At 40.4% G+C, this 21489-nt stretch overlaps 1 protein-coding gene across 1 annotated transcript in view; it reads right to left on the bottom strand.

Annotated features, from left to right (window-relative positions):
* LOC111254133 (uncharacterized) overlaps positions 1-21489 on the bottom strand; it is an 82934-nt gene that overhangs the window by 28519 nt on the left and 32926 nt on the right. Inside the window, exons 2-3 of the mRNA XM_022814686.2 lie at positions 17834-17926; positions 12286-12420 (exon numbers count right to left, since the gene is read on the bottom strand). Coding sequence (XP_022670421.1) covers positions 12286-12420; positions 17834-17926 — 228 coding nt within the window. The remainder of the gene's footprint in view (positions 1-12285; positions 12421-17833; positions 17927-21489) is intronic.

Below are 21489 nucleotides of genomic sequence, written 5' to 3'. Positions count from 1 at the left end.
AGTTATGATTATATCATCGAAACGACGTTGGAGAAGGACATGGCGTAAGGAAAGCGTGAGGATAACGTGTCGAAGTCGTTTAACGCGCCTGCTGGATAAACATGTTGCACGTAAAGCATCTTCATGCTACAAACTATGGATGTAAAAGTACTATTGTTGATATATTAAGCTGGTAAATTATACATGTTTACCTTAAAAATGTTGGATATCTAGATATATTAGGTATGTTTATATATATATATATATATATCGGCATAGTGAATCTGCGTGTATAATTTAATAATAACCATACATCGTGCAGAAAAGTTATAAGTTAAGAATACGATTTTACACATCCAATAACCTTCGTAGCTGAAGGCTTCGATGAATGAATTCCCCGATTCTAGAGCAAAAAGCAAGTGACAACTATTTTGGAATATACTCGTCTAAAACCGCAAGGGTAACTTCATTACTCGTTCCCCTTACTGGTGTCATCGAGCTAAGGTACTTGCTAAGTTCCGATGCTCCTTTGTTTGAAAGACATCAAGTGTAAGTATATGACATAATTACTATATTTAAAAACACACTATCTAAAATTAGAGACGCAGACGTATTCTCTACGTCGCAACCAATTACTTGTCGTATGTAGATATCTTCCAAGAAAGCATATTATTTCACCATGTTGTTCGAACAATACTTCGCGCAACAATCGTTTTCAGGCTTTGCAGCCATTTCAATACTCCGCTATCAAAGGAACTAGCTTTCTTCGATATCGTTCTTAGACCCCATGTGATTGTGCATTTTCATAGCTTTCGGGGTATTCATACACGTGGGTTGGGAGGATTGTCGGCCGCTGGTCTCAAATCGATTGCGGGCTCTGTGCAAGGATTTCAGCCGAACGCGTATACTGGCTCAAAGTTAAAAGAAATAGGCTAAGACAGTTCAAGAACAACTGGACATTTATCCAAATGAAGCCGTAAAATTTTTCAACAGCATATTAGTTAGTTATTAATGTGGCACTTAGGACAAACTACGCGTCAAGCCGTAAGTCTATCGAGATCATAACTGCCAGGCTTCTGACCGACCCATGTTTTAGAACTGTTTCATTTCTACAACGACACGCAGGTTATCGTCCGTCTAAGTAGATACCGTTATAGTGCTAATATGACCATACGGCTATTGCGCCATTATTTTTTCTACTTTATTTATGGGCTTCTGTGTTTGCTGTCTGCTAACAGGGTCCTTTAAGTGGTTTCAGGTCATCGACATAGAGCTTGCGATATATATGAGACAGAATAGGGTCGTTTAAGCCAAGAAGAAAAGCTGAGGAGCAAAAAAACACCGACGATACACGAGATCTAAAGCGCTCTTGGTAAATATAGTATATAATGATATTTCAAATTTCGTTAGCCAACCTTCCTAGATTTTGTCAATGGCAAAATAATAAATCTTTTCAGCTACTTTCTGTGAGGAGGCTATAATTTGGTTTTTGTGTCCCCATCTCCTCCTATTGGTTAGACTAAAGATGCTTATATTAATTAGATATTGACTGTTGTTGTTGTTGTGAAGGCGTTTTTCAAATATCTTCATCATTTGTAATTTGTGTAGCACAGTTTTATGTAAAAAAGGCTACTTTTCAATCTAGATCTTGTTATTCGTAATGGCTATACTTCAAACGGATATCTTAGGGGTATCGAGTTCGAGCCACATAACGCAGCAGGTTTTTTTCAAAAATCAGATGTTTATTGCCTGTCTGTTCATAAACATCACATAATACGCGCGGCAATTGGCTAAGAGTACGAGCAACTGGTGTTCGCGTATTGAGCTACGGTTTCGGAACGAATTTTTTGACAAACTCACGAAATAAAAAAAAAAAAACCTAGCTTAATAGCCCCATAGTAGCGCCAGCGTCGTCAGCTTAAGATTTCGTCGTTCGCAAATTCAATTCTTCAATAAATAACGGTTATAATTAGCTGCTGTAAAATAAGCGAGAACTCTGTATTTTATGTTGTTCAATTTTAATTAAGCTATTAGTAATGGCTTATCCTTCAACAGAGGGCTCAGGGCCATCCTTTATAAATATTGACTCGATAAATAGATAGGTACAGTCCGGGAGTCTAACCTAGATTTTTTTTCGATGGCAAAAATTCGTTACCCATCGAATTCTAAGCTCAATTTTTGTACTTTCAAAAAATAGCGATTTATCTAGCTCGTATATTCTCTCTAGAGGCACGTCCGTCGATCCAAAATTTCCATCTCTGTAAATTGTTTTTAGTAGTGTTATTATTTTAAATACAAAGTACATGCGTTTCGCTTACGTATTCATTATAAGAACTAAAATATATACCTGTCACCAACAGTTCTCATGTGTTTGAAGTCTACAAGTTTAGCTTACAAAACACTTCGGATGTCTCATATCAGGCGCGACATCCTCTCGCTAGATTGATTCAAGGCCACACGTGACAAGCGTCGACGCTCGTGACGAGAACGACCTAGTGCTATTGAACGCAGATACCTAACGTATAAGACACCGCACGATTGCCGATATGCTAATATGTTATGAAAGAGACTAAACTTTATTGCTTAAAGCGAGGCATCTTTTGATTATCGGATTCGTCTGAAGTGGCGGCGAAACAACTATAGAGAAATCAAGCCTGAGAACTATCTTGAGAAGTTGGAACCGTACCACCGAATGCGGTACATTGAATTGTGACGTGTTTGTATACCCGATAGTAAAATAATATCACTGCCATTATGAATGATTACTAAACAACGTTTTTTTCTTCATCTTGCGGCAGCGTCAAATGAAGCAAAGATAATGCGTGAGTCTTCGATTAACACGTTATGCTATAAATAAATTAGCTGCTCCTCGTAATACAGTAAAGGACCAATTCTTCAGATTTAGTAGGAGCTGGATCGTTGTTGAATGTTGTTCTCATCCAAAGCGTGCCTTTACAGACTTTCATCGTCCCTAATCACACACAGTTAGAAATTGAAGGTCTCATAAAATTGCTACCGTCAGCATACCCAGCATCAGTTGATCCATTCACGTTAAACTACGTTAACGTATCGAGCCACATCTAGTACGGTGGCGTTCTACGCAGCAGGTGACCTCAGACATTTGACCACGATCGCAAACCCTAGCCGCCTTCCACAGGTAGAGTGTGTCCCCCCATATATTTTTCCTCGGCCATGCTACCAGCTGTCTTATTAGCTTTCAAAGTGGAATAACTAATTATATAGAAACAAATTGATAAGAAGTAGAAGAATGTACATCTTTACAGACTTCAGTAGACGGCCGCATGAACCCCTTCCTTTACGAAATTTAAGTCTGTTTGGTAGGCATTTACTATTCTATTGCCAATTTCAAGCATTTTGCTTTTTTAAACCTTTTATGGATAAAATTCATTTTTCCAGTGCAGAAAGTTTCCAGGTGAATCTGTTGCAATCCAGCGGTCCCTAGGGAGAAACCATCCACAAACCACAGCTAGGCTATACTATAAACTATCCGTGTAGTAAGATAACTTCAGCTAGTTCAGACTTCTTTGATAGTTTGACCCGGTTAGAAAGTGAAACGGCGTTCGATATTTTATGAATAGTTTGTTTGGAGATTTGGAAAAAAGACGAAACGTGACCGTCGAGAAGTATGTTTCGACCACTAGGTAAATGGATATCTAATCCTGGAAACTCGATTTGATGGCAGCATCTCACATGCTCCAGCGAGCACGCAGACCCAACATGTAAAAACAGTCGGTCGTTTCCCACAAACTTTTCAAACAGTTTCATGATCCACTGGGTTGACATTAGCACTCGTTCAATCTAAACAGAGTGAGCAGTATTTAAAACGCTTATTTTTGTTAACCGATTGTTGTCCTACGTAGTTCACTAGAGCCTAGGGAACATTTTAATTAAGGACAAAAGAAAGTTGAGTTCGAAAACAAGAGATGGGATCATTCCTATTTTGTCTATTAAATATGATCTGCAAACTCAGTCTACGAGCGTTACATATTAATTAGCCTTATTACTGAGACTAGGCCTAGGCCACGCAGCGAAAAGGCTGAGGCAACACACTAACCGAGCTGTCCACAAATGCAGCAAAAATTATCTTTGAATAGCAAGCTTCAGCATGCAGCGATCGAGTATGTCATTTCTACTTAGGCTGACAAGCGGAGAAATATGTCAACCATGAAAAATGAAAATCTCTCTAGGTTTGGGTGCGGAAAGCCATATCCTTTCGTATAAATGCTATGTACATAGTCGACATAGGCTGCCAGAGAACGTGCACGCAAGCCGAAGCTTGATTTAGGGAAGGCGTAACGTAGGAAGGAAAGGCATGTGCACATACGTGTGTACGTCGGATGACAAGCTTCAAAGAATACTGTGTAATTTATTTCTCCCAGCTATTATTGGAAATTCATAGGCGATTGGTGCGAAAAATCAACATAACTAAGTATGCTAGCAATATATGATATTGTTGTTAGGCGACGCTGTTTCGACCCAACGCACGCTACCAAATCAATAGCCGAGGGCCACTTTTTTAGCGGTATCTTTGCATCGGTATCTTTTATATAAGCGCATTCCAATAAGCGATAAAGTCTTATTTTATAGGTGCTGGCCGAACCGATAAGGGCATTGTCGTTTTGCCATGATTAAAGCAATATCTTCGTAATCTTCTTCGTCAGGCTAGTTTGGATTCTTCTTTCTTAGGCGTAATAGAGCTTAGACTCGATACTTCGCTTCGTTTTCATTTCATTATATCACAATTCATAACGTGATGGGCTTTATCAAAGTCTTTCGTTACGCAAAAATCTGGCTTTTCACGGATGCTCCTTCGTACAGCTTTTCTGTCGGCTTTAATTACAATGGTTTGGGATAACGCTTTTTAGCGCAGTTCCTCTTTTGAGGTCGACACATGTTGAAAATTCAATTGATTATTTAAAATATAGTTTACAAATACCCGCTCTCTTTGCAGTAGGACAGTACACGGGGCAATGAGGATATAGGGAAATAATTTCTCCCCTAATTTTTTTAACGCGTGCTGTCAAGCCTTAACGGTTTGACAAGTCCAAGATGCTAGACGCGTCTTAAATCCTGCTGGCGTCAATAGGGAATCGATAGTCAGCCATTTTTAAATAGTGCGCTTATTCAACTCAACTGGCAGTATATATATATAGACACATGAAGAAACACACTTCTCTAAATCCTATACGAACGCAAAATGTAGTTTACATCTCGAGGGTGCAACTGGAGGCACTGGCAAAAGCAAACTTCCAATTTTTTTTTAATACCCGTGTTTTTATATAATGATGTTTAGCAGTTAAATAAACTGGGCAACAATTGGGATGTCCGAAAGCAGAAACGGCTGCAGTATATCCCCCTGCTATGGAACAATGGGAACTGCTATTTTTTGGCAAGGCCATGCCTTTCTACAGTTTCATCTCAGTTTATAAATTCGATAAGCAGTAGGATCAGGCTCCGTAAAAAACCTGTCGGGCTTAATTATATAGATGCAAAACACAGTATCGCTTCTCATACAGCACGTCTGTTAAAACACTACAAATAACCCTTACATACTGCCCATACATTGAATTTACTCGAATGATTTCCCCTGTGTCTGTTCAAAGGTCGTCAATAACTTCGGTGTGAATGGAATTGCTGCTGCTGCTGCTGCGTCTATAATACAGATAAACATAGACGAAGTGTGCAAAAAAGTTATAAAGATCCATAAACATTTCATTGATGAATATCTTACAATAATAAGTTTCGATATCAGTCTACGCGCGAACAATAAACATGAACTTTATATGCGCCCGAGTCGTATGGTAAAAACAAGTTTCGCTCTTATATTCTAACCCCGTTTCCTGTACCGTGATCCCATATTGATTGAGCGAGGACCCATTCTGTGATCTTCCTTTGGGACCGTTCTTGATCGCCCCTTTACAATTCAACATGTCAATGTGTAACTGAGCAATTCAGCAAACGTAAACTGAGGTATCTCGCGAGTTGTATCTAATACTGTTTAGCGTCTGATACTTGGACAATCAACACATTTCCTAGTGAGTCGTTCTATTCATTCGACTTTCCGGGTAGACGATCGATATATTCAAAAAGTTACGGTTACTATGTGTGTGTTTTTCCTACTCTGCGCATTGCGCCGACCATCTATACGGAACAGCCATAAACTATACATATACCGAGTTATGCTGTCATATGAGCAAAAATAACAATTTCCAGATGTGTCGTATATAACGATAATGGCACAGATGTCGTGACAGCCAGCTACCATTGAGTTACTTGTCAATAGTGTGTGTACACCTTTATGCAACAATTCCAATTCGCTAACAACAAGAGCTAAGGTAAAGGGTGGAAAATAATGACATGTGCGATGGAACCAGGTGACCGTGCAAAGCCTCATTTCTGGATATTTAATGGCTGAAGGTTGAAAAGATGGACGTCGATCTTCGCAGCGCAGGGGAAAATTTATCTTCAGATGTTTATTAGATAATCCAGCTACTTTTCTCCAAGCGCTCTTTATAGTAATGACTGTAATTTTTCATCTTCGCTCCTACGGAAGAACCGGACGTAAGGTCTAAGTATTAGATTTCCAAATTGTAGCATTATTAAAATCAAAGGTTTACCTATACTTTAGGGGTTGTTTACAACACATCATAAACAGATTTATTTGGATAATTTACCTGTTTTTTTTTTCTGTTCTGGTTATGTACTCAGTGAGCTTTAGCTAGCCCAAACAACAGCTTTGCGCGTTGTAAGTTTCGTAAGTTAACCGAGTACATTAAATGTCTCAAGTCCTATCAGATGTACTTCTCTCGTAAGTCAGGAATTGAATCAACGACCTTTCATTGGCTACTTCTCGGCCTCCCTCGACTCTACTGTTCAGTGGATTCTAATTCCAAATTACTTTATCATGCAGTTAACATCAATTAGAACTCTTTAGACACTGACAAGTACCACACGGCAATTTTCCTACGATGTATTAGATGACTGTACGGAAAGGGGTGCATTTATTTGGTCAGCCTGTGATTTTGTTTCCGTTATTCCGATTTGAAAAATATCGTGCTGAGATATTAATGAACAGTTATATCCTGTCTGCTTAGCTCGAATCCAGTACTCTTCATAGCCTACGTGTTTTCTTTCGACTACGAACAGCTTCTAAGAGAGGAGCGATGATGATCTTAATAGTACATCATGGCTACGCGTCAAACAGTATCGTGCGCAGCAATTGCCGACGTCTGCTACCATCGCTGGCCACAGATTCTCATGCTGCCTCTGTTACCGTTGTTCCTGTAGCGTAATGACCGAAGCAGTTCTTTAGGTCCCAGACGACCAGGAACAGGGTGAAAGCTAAGAAGTACTGTTGGCGCGTTATTCGAATCGTCTAAAGTTACATGCTGATGTTGCGAAACATCAGAAACGCTGTTACCTACTAGTTAGAGAACGTTTGTTGACTGCTAACTTACGATGTTACAAAAGTAGGATCGCGAGTACAACGTACAAGAAAATAACTTCTATTGAAGAAGTGTTCCATAGAGAGTTATAGCACACGTGGCAATAATGATCCTGCCTTAGTTTTTTTCCGTTGATCATTGGTGGGTCCTCACAAACGCCCAGCGACGTTCCACTTCTCGAATCGAATAAACTGGAAAAATTACTATTAGCAAATGCACAGATACACGTATAGGCGGACAAACAGAACTGGGACTTCCTATACGAAGCATGATATAGTAACACTAATAACGAGTGTCTTAGCGACTTGCCCACATTGAACCCGTCCACAGATACGTCAGTCTGATCAGACAAGGAAGGGGTGGGCTCCAGAACTGTGATTTATCGCCGCTATTATCAAATCGTCGTTTAAATTCTATTTGAAAAGTGCTAATCCGTTTCCATTCCGTGAATGAAAATTTCAGACGTCATATACAGTCTACGGATAGACACCCGTTATTGCACCGAAATACAGAAAATAAAACAATCACTTATTACTTAGACGATGCGTTTAAAATGATTGCCATAAATACATATTAGTAGAAGCGCGTTACGACGCAAATAACTGACACTGCTTATATAGCGTAATAGTTTTTTTTTTTTTTTTTTTTCACTTGGAAATATTTGATCGATAAAAGAAACTCGCAGAGTAGAACCTTCGTACCCGCATCTTTTTAGTATAATATATATGGATAAACTGATAGGGATCCACCACATCACGAGTAATTTATGATTATATCACAATCGCCTATTTGTTTGGTGGCATTCGGCGTCAGACGACGGTAAATGAGCTGTGTTCCTCTAAATTTACTAATCGATCAGCCATAGAAAGGAGAAGCAAGCTATTAACACTCCTATAGATATTATACGAACATGGATCGCAACTGAAGTTTACCTATTGGTGGTTTAATATTCTACTTGAAACTAGTTTCACCTTTGTCGTTTCAATGGACACCTATAAATTGTATGCGCTTAAGGCGCACTCCTCATTCAAATAGACTTTTTACTTAGATTATGTAAAAATTTAATCGAATAACAGGAAATTATACAAAGTATGATTGTGCTGTGTGTATTTTTCGTATAAGCACGCGCTGACCACTCAGCAGTAACTATTGTATAGCATTCTGACGATAGTACTTGTTAAATGATTTAATTTTCGTTCACAGTATGTTCGCGAATGAAACAGAAGATGGTGTCAAATCGGTCTGGGTCACTATCGGCCGCTTGGCACTTGATTGAAATTTGACAACGTTACAAAACAACGCACAGAAGGACAATTTATATATTTATTTTTTTTTGTTTCGCTCTGTCGGGATTGTTCATCGTTAGTTGCTGCTGGCGTTGAGCCTAAACTGCTACAAGACATATATATGTGTATATATATATATATGTATGCGGCGCGTCGTTCGCGGCTCTTTCAGCGGTGATGCTAGCGCCGCAAGTAAGATCGATTTGGTGTTAAGTGACTTGAGCAAGTACGGCTCGAGAACAGAATAACAACGAAATGAGCGGTCTACGCCACGACAACAGCCACAGCAGACGCCGTAAACAATAACAATACTAACAATATTAACGTTATGTTTCCATAACGGCTGCTGTACAGTGGCCACGATAGCTACCGCCTTTATGGAATACCCTCGTCTATGGTCGAATTTCTTAATGACGATTAGCTACTGTATAAACCGTAAGGACAACATCAACGGTGCCAGTGACGCTGGCAGCGTCAGCGGTACCGGCGGGCGTAAGAGTAAAACGATGTCGATAAGACCACAACGATGACGCGAACTAAGTAAAGTCAAACGATGAGAAGATAACGATGATACCATTACTATACACGCACACATAATCCGATACACAAATCAAAGCCAGCCCATGGCTACTATATGACCTGCTCCACGGTGCTCCAATACGAACGACAGTATTGGCACAGACCCAGTAAACGTAACCACTTCTCTGCACCTATAAGACGTTTGTATACGGGTCTGGGTCTCTGTGTGCGTGTAATGTATACGTATATACATATGTATGTTTGATACGTGACTGTCGCAGTATATCCGGTCATATTGTTAATAATTCTATACGTTTATACGGTATGTTTACTTGTAGGTGTGCGTTCAAACACAGAACTCCGTATCAGCAGAGCCATTACCTTGTTGATTGTTGCCACCGGAAGGAAACTCGCAGACAGTCGAATATGTATTTCGAGGGAAGTTGCGGAAGGGAAAATAATTGCATGGATCGAAGCCATTCAAATAATGTGGATACTGTATGATTGCTAATAAGTGGGGTCATTGATTGAGCGTTGGCGCTACGATTTAGTTGACAGGGCTCTTCACGATGTCCTGTGCTATATTGTGGATAGATACAATCGGAGTCCACTTTTTCCAGTCGTTGTAATGCAGTATGAAGACACTTGATTTGTTCATCAATCAAATATATCTCACGTGTACGTCTCTTGTTGTATCTCTCTACTCACGTGTGAGGGAAAACACTAAGAGCTATGCCAATTGTATGTAGATATCATAAATTATATTTACTTTAGATAGCTGAGTCTAATTCGCCTTAAAAGTATCATAAATGCTGAGCTAACCGCCATGACGAGCGGAAGTGCAAAAAAAAATCTAGTAACCCATTCCCAGCAGAAGATAGTACCCTAACAACGACTACAGGTGTCAGCCCATCGATGATTTATCGTTCACGTATTTTCTCTAGGCATGGCAAATGCTGATGCAGAAAACGGTTCCGTATTCATGTTGGTGCAGCGCCGCAGTGCAGTATCAAAAATATTGCAAAGGCTGGCATTGATGAGTCGTTAATTAGCGAAGTTTTTTTTTCAACTTCAACCAAATAGAACTTACACACAGAAAAGGCATCTTTTGCGTTAGTTGTTATTATTCGTCAATATCAGTCGAGTTAGGGTAAACGCAGGAAAGGATCGAAAGGTGGAATTCCATCATCTATTATTTATGCTTCTAAAAGTTCTATGAATCTCTAAAATAATTTGAAGGAGCGTATCATGCGCTAGAAGGACTTCCAGTGATTCTTCGATTCTCGTGAAGAGCGAACGTATGGCCTATAGAGAGAGACAGGTAGTTCTTTTCATCTCACGTTTAGATAATGGAGTGGAGAACTTTGTCCTGACTCATTGGCAGACGATGGCACTGCAATTCAACTATGAAGTCGCAGTAAGGCTGTCGAGTTGTATAACAATGCATTTGATCCCCGCTATTAAAACCGCTCGCTTATTAGGGGCAAAAAAATTTACTTAACTAAACATAATAGACAAAATGCGCCGCAGAGATCGATAGTCTAACTGACCGTCGAATACTTTGACAGGGTTTATTTTTGTAAAAGTCTTTCAAACTGAGCACTGAGTTTTGCGTATGGACGTATGTTCCGTGCAATTAAACCTTTCCGTTAACAAGTGGTAAATTATAATTTTATATATACGTATAACGTTAGGACACTTACAGGCTCTGTGAACTCAAGCTTATTAACTTGAATTCGTTTTACTCTATTTGTTTACCCTACTCTTCGTTGAAGGTTACAGCCTTGGCACCTATTGATCATGCATAAAGAAGCTTCATTCCGCGCACGTTAGTGAACTAATGCTGTGCTAGTTTTAATTATGCAATATCATAATTTTTAATTAGCTGAAATTAATAAATTGACTGATAACATAGCATAGGTCCCAGTAGAGTCTTTAATTACCTGAAATAGATAGAAGGATAGAAGGTCCCAATGGAATCAAATGGCCGTTTGACCTTTGTTTGGGGTCGAAACGATTTTATCGCATTGGTCAATTCGGGCAGGTATTTGTGTGGGGCCACACTAAATTCGTATGAATAATTGACGTTCTTTAATGAGACCATTCAATATATGCTCTGGTAATTTTTAGTCCTGAGCGGACTTTTGCGATATGGGATGGGGTGCGTGTCAAGAGAACAATGCGTTAGAGAAAGGGTATGGTCATATTCTGGACGAGATGCTGGGTCGGTTCTCCTTGCATCTCGTAGTCAGTGGAAAATTGCAGTAGGACTCGAGTAAGATCCGGCCACACCGGATTCCGCGAACATTGATCGGCCTCAACAGGCCTCTGCTTGGCCATGGTAGAGCATTGGGAAGATTTTTTCCAAATCTCTCTCTAGTCCAGATGCTTTTGTAGAAACTTTTGGGTAAGTGTGCACTGGGACAAGTATTCTCTGCTATGTCTCCATGCACCGCCATATTGTGCATTACACCTAATTTCAAGGTCTGTTTACTGACATAAGAAAGCTTATAGGTTTTTAATGTAGCAAAAGAAAAAATGAAGCGGGCGCTTTTTAACCACCACTTAGACGACTTCCTGTAACAGTGACGAATCAGGTAAACGATGATTATAATCACCTACTCCACAACGCAGGTGGGTCGGGTATTCAGAGATATTTTTGTTTCTCGTAAACGATAGGAATTGTTTACGCGCCTAGTATATATATATATATATATATCGCTGAATAATATTATGCCATCTTAATGAATCGAAGGGAAGCGTCACAACAAATTAAAATATTTTCAGTAAGGACTGGTTGAAATACAGTGATCTTTATACCTTTCGTTACGTTCATATTAAAATAGATGGCCTTGTTCGTTTGATTCGCGTTCATTAGGCGTGCCAGCAACTGCTATATCATTCAAATTGATAAGTGCGAATAACCTTAGCAGAGCCTGTTACGGACGTTGTGAAACGTCTAAGTATGTTCTACTTTGTGCAGTTAAAAAAAAGAAAAAACCAATAGCAAATACGTTCTACCAATATCTCCTTACCAACAGAAGAAGCCGCCCCTTTCCTTAGCAGGGTAATGTTCAATCCGTCGCCTAAAAACGAGTTATTTTCGTCTTCGATTTCCAGCAACAGCCAACACCATTCGGCCGAAACGTATACTTTTTCCATTACGACTTCTGAAAGAAGTGACGACACAAAAAAATCATATTAAACATATCCGAAGTACTAAATTGGCATGTGTAGCGGAGGGCAAGAGGAACGAAGCTAGACAGGGAGCCAAAAACAAATTGTCTTAATAATTCTTTGCCAATCTTTATTGAATGATCGCTTCTCTATGTTCTGTTCCGATGCTAACCATACGCGTTACCAAAGTAAAACTCTCAAATAATAACCTAGCCTGCAGACCAGTATCAAAACTAGGCCAGTACTTAGGCCTGTTTTGGCATCGCTCAATTATATTCGTCGTAAAGCAGATATTCGTTCGGTAGTAGTAACACAATTATTATTTACGCATTCAGTACCAAACGACATTGTAGGATAATACGTAAAAACAAGAAGAAGTCAAGCCGGAGCAAGGGATAATAGCGTCGCACCTGGCGCCGCTTAATTATACAGTGCGAAACAGGCTATGGGCAATGCTAATCTGTAGTTAGACAGCTGTTGAAACTGTGTGAGATTTGTTTATCTTAGAACAGCACGGGTCTGGAACCATTTCAACGAGCGTTTACCTTGTCTAGCTCAGTTTGGTACGAGAAGCCCATCTGACATAGCAGCACGAACTCTAGTATTTCCATTACTAAATTCACTGTGGCATCAAGCTATTCATCATGAGTTAATGGAAGGTTAGTTCGCATCGCAGTACAGACTCATATATATTCTGGTCTAAATGGAAAAACAAGGACTAGCAACTCTCTATGCCTGTACTACGTCTATGTCGAAAGAAACCACTTGAAATCCAGATTTGAGATAGAAAGAATATTTTTTTTTAAATCAATGTAATGGCTCAAGCACTCGAAAAGGATCTGATAAGGTAGGACAGGCCTAGCGTGCATCTGCCTAACCGCTTGTCTACCTTCATTTTTTACTTTTCATGGGCAAAAACGGGTGGCATTAAGTCTAATGTTTACCACCAGGTAAACTTGAGTCACGCTAATCTTTGGCTGTATTCATGATTTCATGTGTAAACATCACTTCCGTATATAAAAATTTGTATAATTAGCAAAATAGATGTCCGATTTATGGTACTTGACACTGAAGGCATAAAAACTATCCAGCTAACAGATGCCAAGAGCCTGTTTTGAAAGGCTAAAATGGTAAAATCAACTTTGGCCAGCTTTCAACATTTTTCTCATTGGATCCGTGAGTGGTCTTTTATTTATTTTTTTTTTGTAGGCATTTTTTGTTAGCAGCAGTCACTAACTTCCGGTAAGTTAGGGTAACAAAATTGAGTTAGCGGGTCACGACGTACGTCTAGGTCCACATGACTCCTTAAAATTGTTGTGGATCTAGCGTAAACAGGCCAATGTGGTTTGGTTATACTGGATAATCATAACTATTAACCTATCACTTTAAAGCATTCGTGTTCTGGTTTTTTGGTTGGAGAAACCGTCTACGATTTCAATTGTTTCGTTCGTCTCAGGAAGATCTGAAAAGTAATTTTACAGCTTCGAGAGCCATTATTTTGTAACAATTGATATGTATAGAATGTTAAATTTCACATTTACAGTCCTGAACTGGTGAATTATCACAGAAATTATAATGACCAACAATGAGTCAATGGGAGATAGTTGTAATTTTTTAACCATAATGTGCTCTAACATCTCTGTGTGAAATTACTGTGAAATTTAAACTTAAAAAGTACGGACCGGGGGGTGGGGGGGGGTGGAGTGGGGTATATTTTTTATCGGACTATGGCCGAATCATTAGTAAGTCGCCTTGTGCTCCCCTTCGTTTCAAATGAAAACTGGAGTTGGAGTCGAGTTAGGTAGGGTGTCGTTTTTGCCGTTGTAAATTTACGCTAAATCGTCCGTAGCTGGCTTGGCAGAGTTTTTCGCGTCTTTCGGTACAATCGTATCTGGTAACAGGCCTGCCAGAAATAACTTCGGACCTACATAGAGCAGTACTGACGAAATGATTGGGTTACGTCTGCTCAACTTTTTAACAACTTCAACAACACCTGACCCTGACTAGTATTTACGATCTCTTTTCAATTTTTGCATACACGATCATGTAAACAAAATGAGGTGATTCATCTCAATTGATCAACATCGTCGATGTTTCGTCTGCTGTGAAAAAATTTTAACTAGCCGCTATTCTTTTCATGGATGGCCTTTTGGGGCGATTGAGGGTCCGATACAGGCTCGAAAATGGGCATCTTACTCTTTTTACGAACAGGCTTGAAAATGTTAAAGGAGGAAGACGGCAATACCATGCGATAATTGTGGTTTTTACAGTGATTGAGACCAGACAAATGGTAGCTGGTAAACGCTTACAGTATAACAACTAAAACATAACTGTCTGAGAAAAAAAAAAAAAAAAAAACGAAATTGCCTTATTTATGTTAACTTCATATAGGGTAGATGAAAACAATCTTCACATAATGAAGACTGTTAGCTTAGACACAACCTAGTTTTTACGGAGAGGTATCGTGCTTGTGTCTTTTATCTATGATACATAACGGTAAAAACGGCTTTGGGATAGGCCCCTATATTTAGAAGCCTTAACCCCGCAAAGATTCTAGTTTATTGATGACATTTAATAGAATTTATTGATAAGTGGATACAGCCAGGCACTTCCAGCCGGGTAAAGACATAGTCATCGTGTAATTTTTAAAGTCCCCAGTTATTACTGAGTATCTTGGTTTATGTCGTAAGCGGACAGACACCATCCAACTATCAGCGCCACTGAAACAAAACAGATTGCAGCTCACTTACTTATGCGTAGATTAAATGGCATGGATTTAAATATAATGGCCGATAGAATGATCTTCAACTGACAGATTATTAGCGAAGGCCAACTTCGATAAGACGGTACGCGTACCGAATTCAGTATCAGTCGCAATAAGTAGTAAATACGATGGCTCATTCAAGTGATTCCTTGTAGCAGAAAACGGAAGAAACAAACATATCTGTTACATGACAGCGCAATGAACTACAATGGCAGAAAGCCCGTTGATGGTATTCCCAGAAAATGTATCAAGACTGTTGCCGTGAACATCGTCGCCGCGTAAATTTTGTTCTGCTACTAACAATATATGCAGCCACACCCAACAGAATCAATAATATAGGGAACAAATGGTAGGCTATCAAAAACATCAGAGAAAATAACAGGGCTGAGATTAAATCAGCCAAGAAAGCGAAATTTAATACTAGCTCAATTAGACTAAAGGCGGTACTTGTTTGTATAAACAAAACATAAACACACACCAGCGAGTTCAATTCAGAGATAACGCATTTATCTTTGATTTGGCAGAGGTTCGTTCGAGTACCCCTTGGTTTTAGCCTGGGCTCGACAGGGACAAGTTTTTCGAAGATCAAAAATCGACGTTTGCTTTACACAAACTTCTAAGGCACTCGGTACTGTTCTGTTGACTATCCGCTAGATCAGTATAACTTACCGCTAAACGAAAAAGTAGATGGTACTCAATCTATTATCAGAAAGCGACCCATTTCGTACATTGCAGTTTGAGCTTTCCGTATGTAAAAGATTTGGGTATCGCAACCAAATCGATAAACTCTTTTGAGACCGTACCGAAACATAGCGCAGCAGTATTCTAATAGCGTGCCTGGTTTTCGCTGTGAGGTTTTGTAACCAGGTGATGATATAAACTCATCGGTCCTTCGAATTATATAGTGTACACCGAATTCGATACGGAACCTTGTCTGCGGCGGTTGCGTGTAAATAGCTTTCTTCACCCGTTGACCGCGGACGCATCTCTGGGGCTTTCACAGTAGGAATAGAGCTCTCCCAGAACGATCACCCACACAGCCAGCTAGCTAGCCAATCACAATGAAAGAACAGCACCAAAATGGCCTTGTTAGCGACAACAAAGCCTAGTGGACCCCCCTTGATTTGGTTAAAATGATTTCTCTACATTCAGATATACGGATCTGTCTTCTGTACAGCGAACATCGTTTCACCATTTGGCGCTCGGAGGTTACGCTCATATCTTACGTTAGAGCTTTAATGGTAGCAAAAGTAAGGCAAAAAGGTTCTTTGGCCTCATCCAGTTACAACGCACGTAGACTTTCGTCGATTACGCGCCTGTGCTTCCACATGACCATGGGATCGTCTACAATTGAATCAGGCCAAGCCTTCATTAAGCCATAGACAACAGTGGTGTGCGGCCTAAATTTGCCAAAACGTGTAACTCGACTCTAACCCAATTACAGCTGTTTTTCTAATTTATATTTTCAAATTAAGTCTGACCTGAGTACATCGTATTATCATTAGTATTTGTTAACTCCAACGTGACCCACGTAAATAGATCAATGAGTTTTACGTTTATTGTAACAATCGCTTGCTTGAGTAATCCAATCAACATACTCATCTCCTCTAGATACGCCGGGTGTTTGTGAGGCTATAGATATAGTCTTACAAACTTATACTGTTTTACATTGACCATTTCAAGCCAAAACTGAAATAACTATTCTCTATATTTCAAAGTAGTATTACTTAAGTACAAAATGCACCTCCTATCTGGTAACACATAAACCATCACTGAGTTTCCAGGCGAGAAATTGTCATAAATAATGTTCGTATATCTACATTTAAAGTAAATCGATAACGATGACAGTCCCGGCAAATGCGTTAAATTTTCCATTTTATTTTTGCCGAATGGCCAAAAAATGTACGTGGTTCGCTGTTGCTATGGTAAGATATGATGCCTATGCTGTTCAATGGTACCGGTCGATTTTCTCGGTAACTTGTAGCAATAGGGTCGTTGATAGTGAAAATCCCAGTCGATCGTTTTGTCAGACGTCAGCAATTCATTAATGTACGATTCTGTTCTAGTTCTACTAAATACATTGTATCACTTTTTCTTGTCGTGGGTCTGGCCCTTGCCAAAAATCGTATAGCATTTTTGTTTTTTTTTTTTTTGTTTTTTTTTTACTTTAGTCGCACATCAATGTAGCAGACTACCCACCTTTCATCGAGACTGCCAAAAAATGAAAGCAACAAAAGTGTTTTTCAACCGTTTCCTCTGATACTGCATCACGACCATAAACAAACAGTACGATTTCCTTTATCTGGACAGCATTTATGTTTTAACCATAATGAAACTTTAAAATATAGCCATCATCTTCAAAAAGTTTCATCTTAAATTTGAGTAAAATCATTCCAGTAGCTTTAGCATGTGTACTAGTGTCAAATACCGCTTTGCAAGTACCACCAGGGTCGACCCGTTGCGACCAGAGCCGATATCTATGAGTTTGAAGCCATATAGCTAGAAAAACAATCAACACCTTTTCGATAGCGAAACACCTATTTGGGGCATGGACGACTAGACATGCACGGGCGCAAGCAAAGCACAATTGTGGCTGTAGTTATAACGTGCTGAACTAAATTAAAAAGTACAAACATTCTTACCATTTTTAAGCAGGACACGGAACGAGTCCTTCGTCCTAAGATGGTCGACGGCCTCTTGACGTAACGTATATTCCAGCAGGGTTCCGCCTCCATCTAGAACCAAAATACGCACACACGTAAGAATAGACGAACATACATTGATACACACATTATTTTTGGATTACCCCGGGAAGTCTTTTTCCGTCAACGAGAACAATGGGCAGCATAACACAGAAGGTGTAGGTGAGTGAGCATTTCTGGTAAAAAAAAAATACAGGGGCAGCGTTGGTCTTATGTGGGTCACGATAGTTTCCTGTGGGTGGTTGTGGTGGTATGATTCATTTTCAAAATGTTATAACTCAGCCGCATTTCCACCCATTTACCCCAGGTCCTGTTCAGACGGAGTAGAAGACGAGTATCATTTACTCTATGATTAGTTAAGACCGCTATACAACAGGGGCGATATTATCAACAAGCATTGTCCTTTCTGCCACTAAATGCATGACTTTGAGGCCCGGAATCCCCATCAGGCATCGGATCGTACTACTGTTGCTACTCGTATGATTCAAACTGTGACTGCTGGTGCTAATACTGATGTTTTGTTACATAAGTTAAGAGATTAGATGCACATAAACTTAGAACGTACTAGGCCGACGGCATATTCATGACGGTGTCAATGGCCTTCTTACCCGCTAACCTACATGTACTTTACGCTGTGTAAATATAATGTAGGATACATAAAGCACTCGAGTTTTGAAGTTTGAAAAGGACCGCAGATTACATAATGATAAAGATGTATCGACCTACTATCAGTTGTGTCATAGATTTGACGGAGCTTAGGTGAGGTATAGTAATGTACATCTGCGTACTTTACTTTGCTATTATTAGTGGAATCTTAATCTAATAGAGGTGAAACACATGAAAATGAGAGGTCTATATTTAAAAAAAAATTATAGACAATAAATAGATACTATGTCCTACAATGCAACTAATTAAAATGGGGGATATTTACAATGCTCTATCGACCGCCTGACAGAGACACTGCGCTGAACATTAAACTGGCCATTAGCGAGAAATCAGTTACCTTAGGTTAACTAATACCGTCCGAATTAGCCCATCGACTTTGGGTAATTATATATCATGAGTATGTGCAGAATAGTCTAGTTTGAGGAAAGCGTGGCTAGCGCGCGCATCCAACGGAAATCGTCGTAGTGGCGTGCGCAAGACTAGGACCGGAACCTATCCTATCAGTACCTATAGGCGCCTTGTGCCTTGGGTAGGCTAAAAGCTAAAAAATTTCGAGGCAACTCTGTCGGCGAATCAGATATTACGATTTCCAGGACGATGCTGCTGTATATTTGAATGTATATTCTTCACGTTACAAATACCGTACAATCCGATAAACATGATCATATATTAAGTCAGTGTGTGAAACCGGCATTGAGTATTTATCTAGTGCTTTAAAGCCTTTCATGCAAGCTCTGTCTGTAATTTACAAAGCGAGTCGAAGCCGTATTTAAGGGCAAGCACTAAACGACCCGAATCGTTCTGCACTACCAAGTCATCATGTTTCGTCTAATGTTAGCTGTTCCAAAGGCTGGAGCTTGGGTGGTCCCGCTCGCCTTAACTAACTCGACCCACATCCACGGTCGTTGATGTCCCCGCTGAGTGGTGCCTTACCATATTGTTGCCTCAACACAATGCGTTGCCATATGTTTTCGTACTGCTCGTTCGGTGGCTTCTTCGCGCTGTCACTCTATATAAATCAGCGAGCGTGCCAGTGTCAGTGGCTGCCTGTGCTTGTCTGTGTAATTTTCTGATGACCAGAGTAGGTGTTAACATTTGCGTTCTATTCACCTACAACTGTCTGGGAGTCACCCCACCTCTTATCTTCTCCTTTGTCGTCCTTGTCGGCTTCGTTCTGGCTTTCATTCTCGATCTATGACCTTCTCCGCTTTCGGTCTCTGTGGCCTAGCAGTCAGACGCTGGAGAGTAGCATGCTGTCACCACATCGCATGAATCTATGGGGGACCGGGTGACCGGTAACTGATCGCTATAATGGGTCACTACAAATTCACACTTCGCCAGCGGCAGCTCTACGGCCGCTGGCGCCGCGATCACCGATTTTGGCCGCTACCGTTAGTCTGTCCATCGCTGTTATCGTTGTTTTTCGTCGTCGCTTTCTCTGTTTTGGTGGCCTTCTGGTGTGATGGGGGCACTGACGGCTATCGCGGACCTCATAGCATATAGCTGTACGGTAGCGGTAGAAGTAGAAGAATTGAGAGCGCCAGCAGAGTCGCACCAGTAGGACATCTGTACCCGCACGATCCAGCATCAACTCGTGTCTCTGGGTGTCAAGGATGTTAAACAAACGCGGCGAGTGCCAGATAAGGCACGATCCCGACAGCAACGTTCACACCTTACAGTTTTTTGACCGCCAACTGTAATCGAGGTAGGCGACCACTGAAAGCCGCTGGCGGATAATGTAGGCAATCGTAACGTTCTCTGGCCTGATTTCGTAGCGCAGCCTGCTTTTACTCAGGTAGTAAGCATTAGCTGTATAATGAGTTCGCGTTCGGTGACAGAGAGCAACGAATTACAGTTGCCCCAACAGGTTAGATATTTCATGGCCGAGACACAAACGCGTTCGTGTACTCTTCAATCCCCGTAGGTGAATTATGACTGTAAATTTGTTAGCGGTACAGACAACCAGAATAGTCAAGGGCGAGCCGTAATGGGTAACCATTACCGATTACGTTACAGTTCCAGCAGAAATCGCTTATGGAAACTTAAAGGATAGTAATTTACATGTATGTATATACCTGTGGGCCTTAAGGTTGTTTTCTTTGTGTAACTTGTATTAATTAATAGATGACTTGGATAGTTTCTAAGATTTCGAGCAGAGCATTAAATGCTTAAGACTAGCGCAGCGTTACCTTAAAAAATGTGCGAGTGAGTAATATTTTTTATATAACGACGTCTAAGACGTGAGTATTGCTTACGCTTAAGGCTTCAAGTGGTCCCTTCAATTCATTGAAGAGCGAAAACTCTGCTTGCACTTGAAGGACACGGATCTAGCCATAGTTTGACCATTGGCCATTGGTCTTTTACGCGTAATCCTATTTGTCCTTCGACCCTCCTCTTGATTCCGTATGCCTTTCTAACTGCCGTTACTAAATACATATTGGCTCGCTATGATAAGCTGAGAGAGCTACTAGCATGAAAAGTTTACTTTGTTGGACGGTTCTACAGACGATCGCCCAAATCGGACATCTTTCACCTTGTACAACTTTTTTCCCCGTGTACGCTTATGCATAATCGTCGTAGCAAACGCATGACGCGAATAACAACTGCACGGACCAAACACGACGGACGTTTCCACTGGCCAGTTTTTAGCTACCGACAACGCCTCACCCTGTCCCGTCACAGCCGCTCTCGTCCTGTTAACCATCTGGAAATGGTCGCAGTTCGACTGTAGTGTCGCGGTAAACATCGCTTCGTCGCTCGTGCATGCGGAAATGTCTCGATTTGCAGTACCGCAATCAGGATACGTACGTACGTACGTACGTACGTACATACATGCGTACGTAGATCCAGCATTGAACCAATCGTTCCTTGAATCTCATTTTCTTCCTCTGCCTTGTTTCCCTTCTTGATTTGGCAAGCGTTCCTTGCCA

The sequence above is a fragment of the Varroa destructor genome, unplaced genomic scaffold, assembly GCF_002443255.2.
Source record: "Varroa destructor unplaced genomic scaffold, Vdes_3.0 BEIS01000007.1, whole genome shotgun sequence".
Classification (NCBI taxonomy): Eukaryota; Metazoa; Arthropoda; class Arachnida; order Mesostigmata; family Varroidae; genus Varroa; species Varroa destructor.
This window is presented reverse-complemented; position numbering and strand designations above follow the sequence as displayed.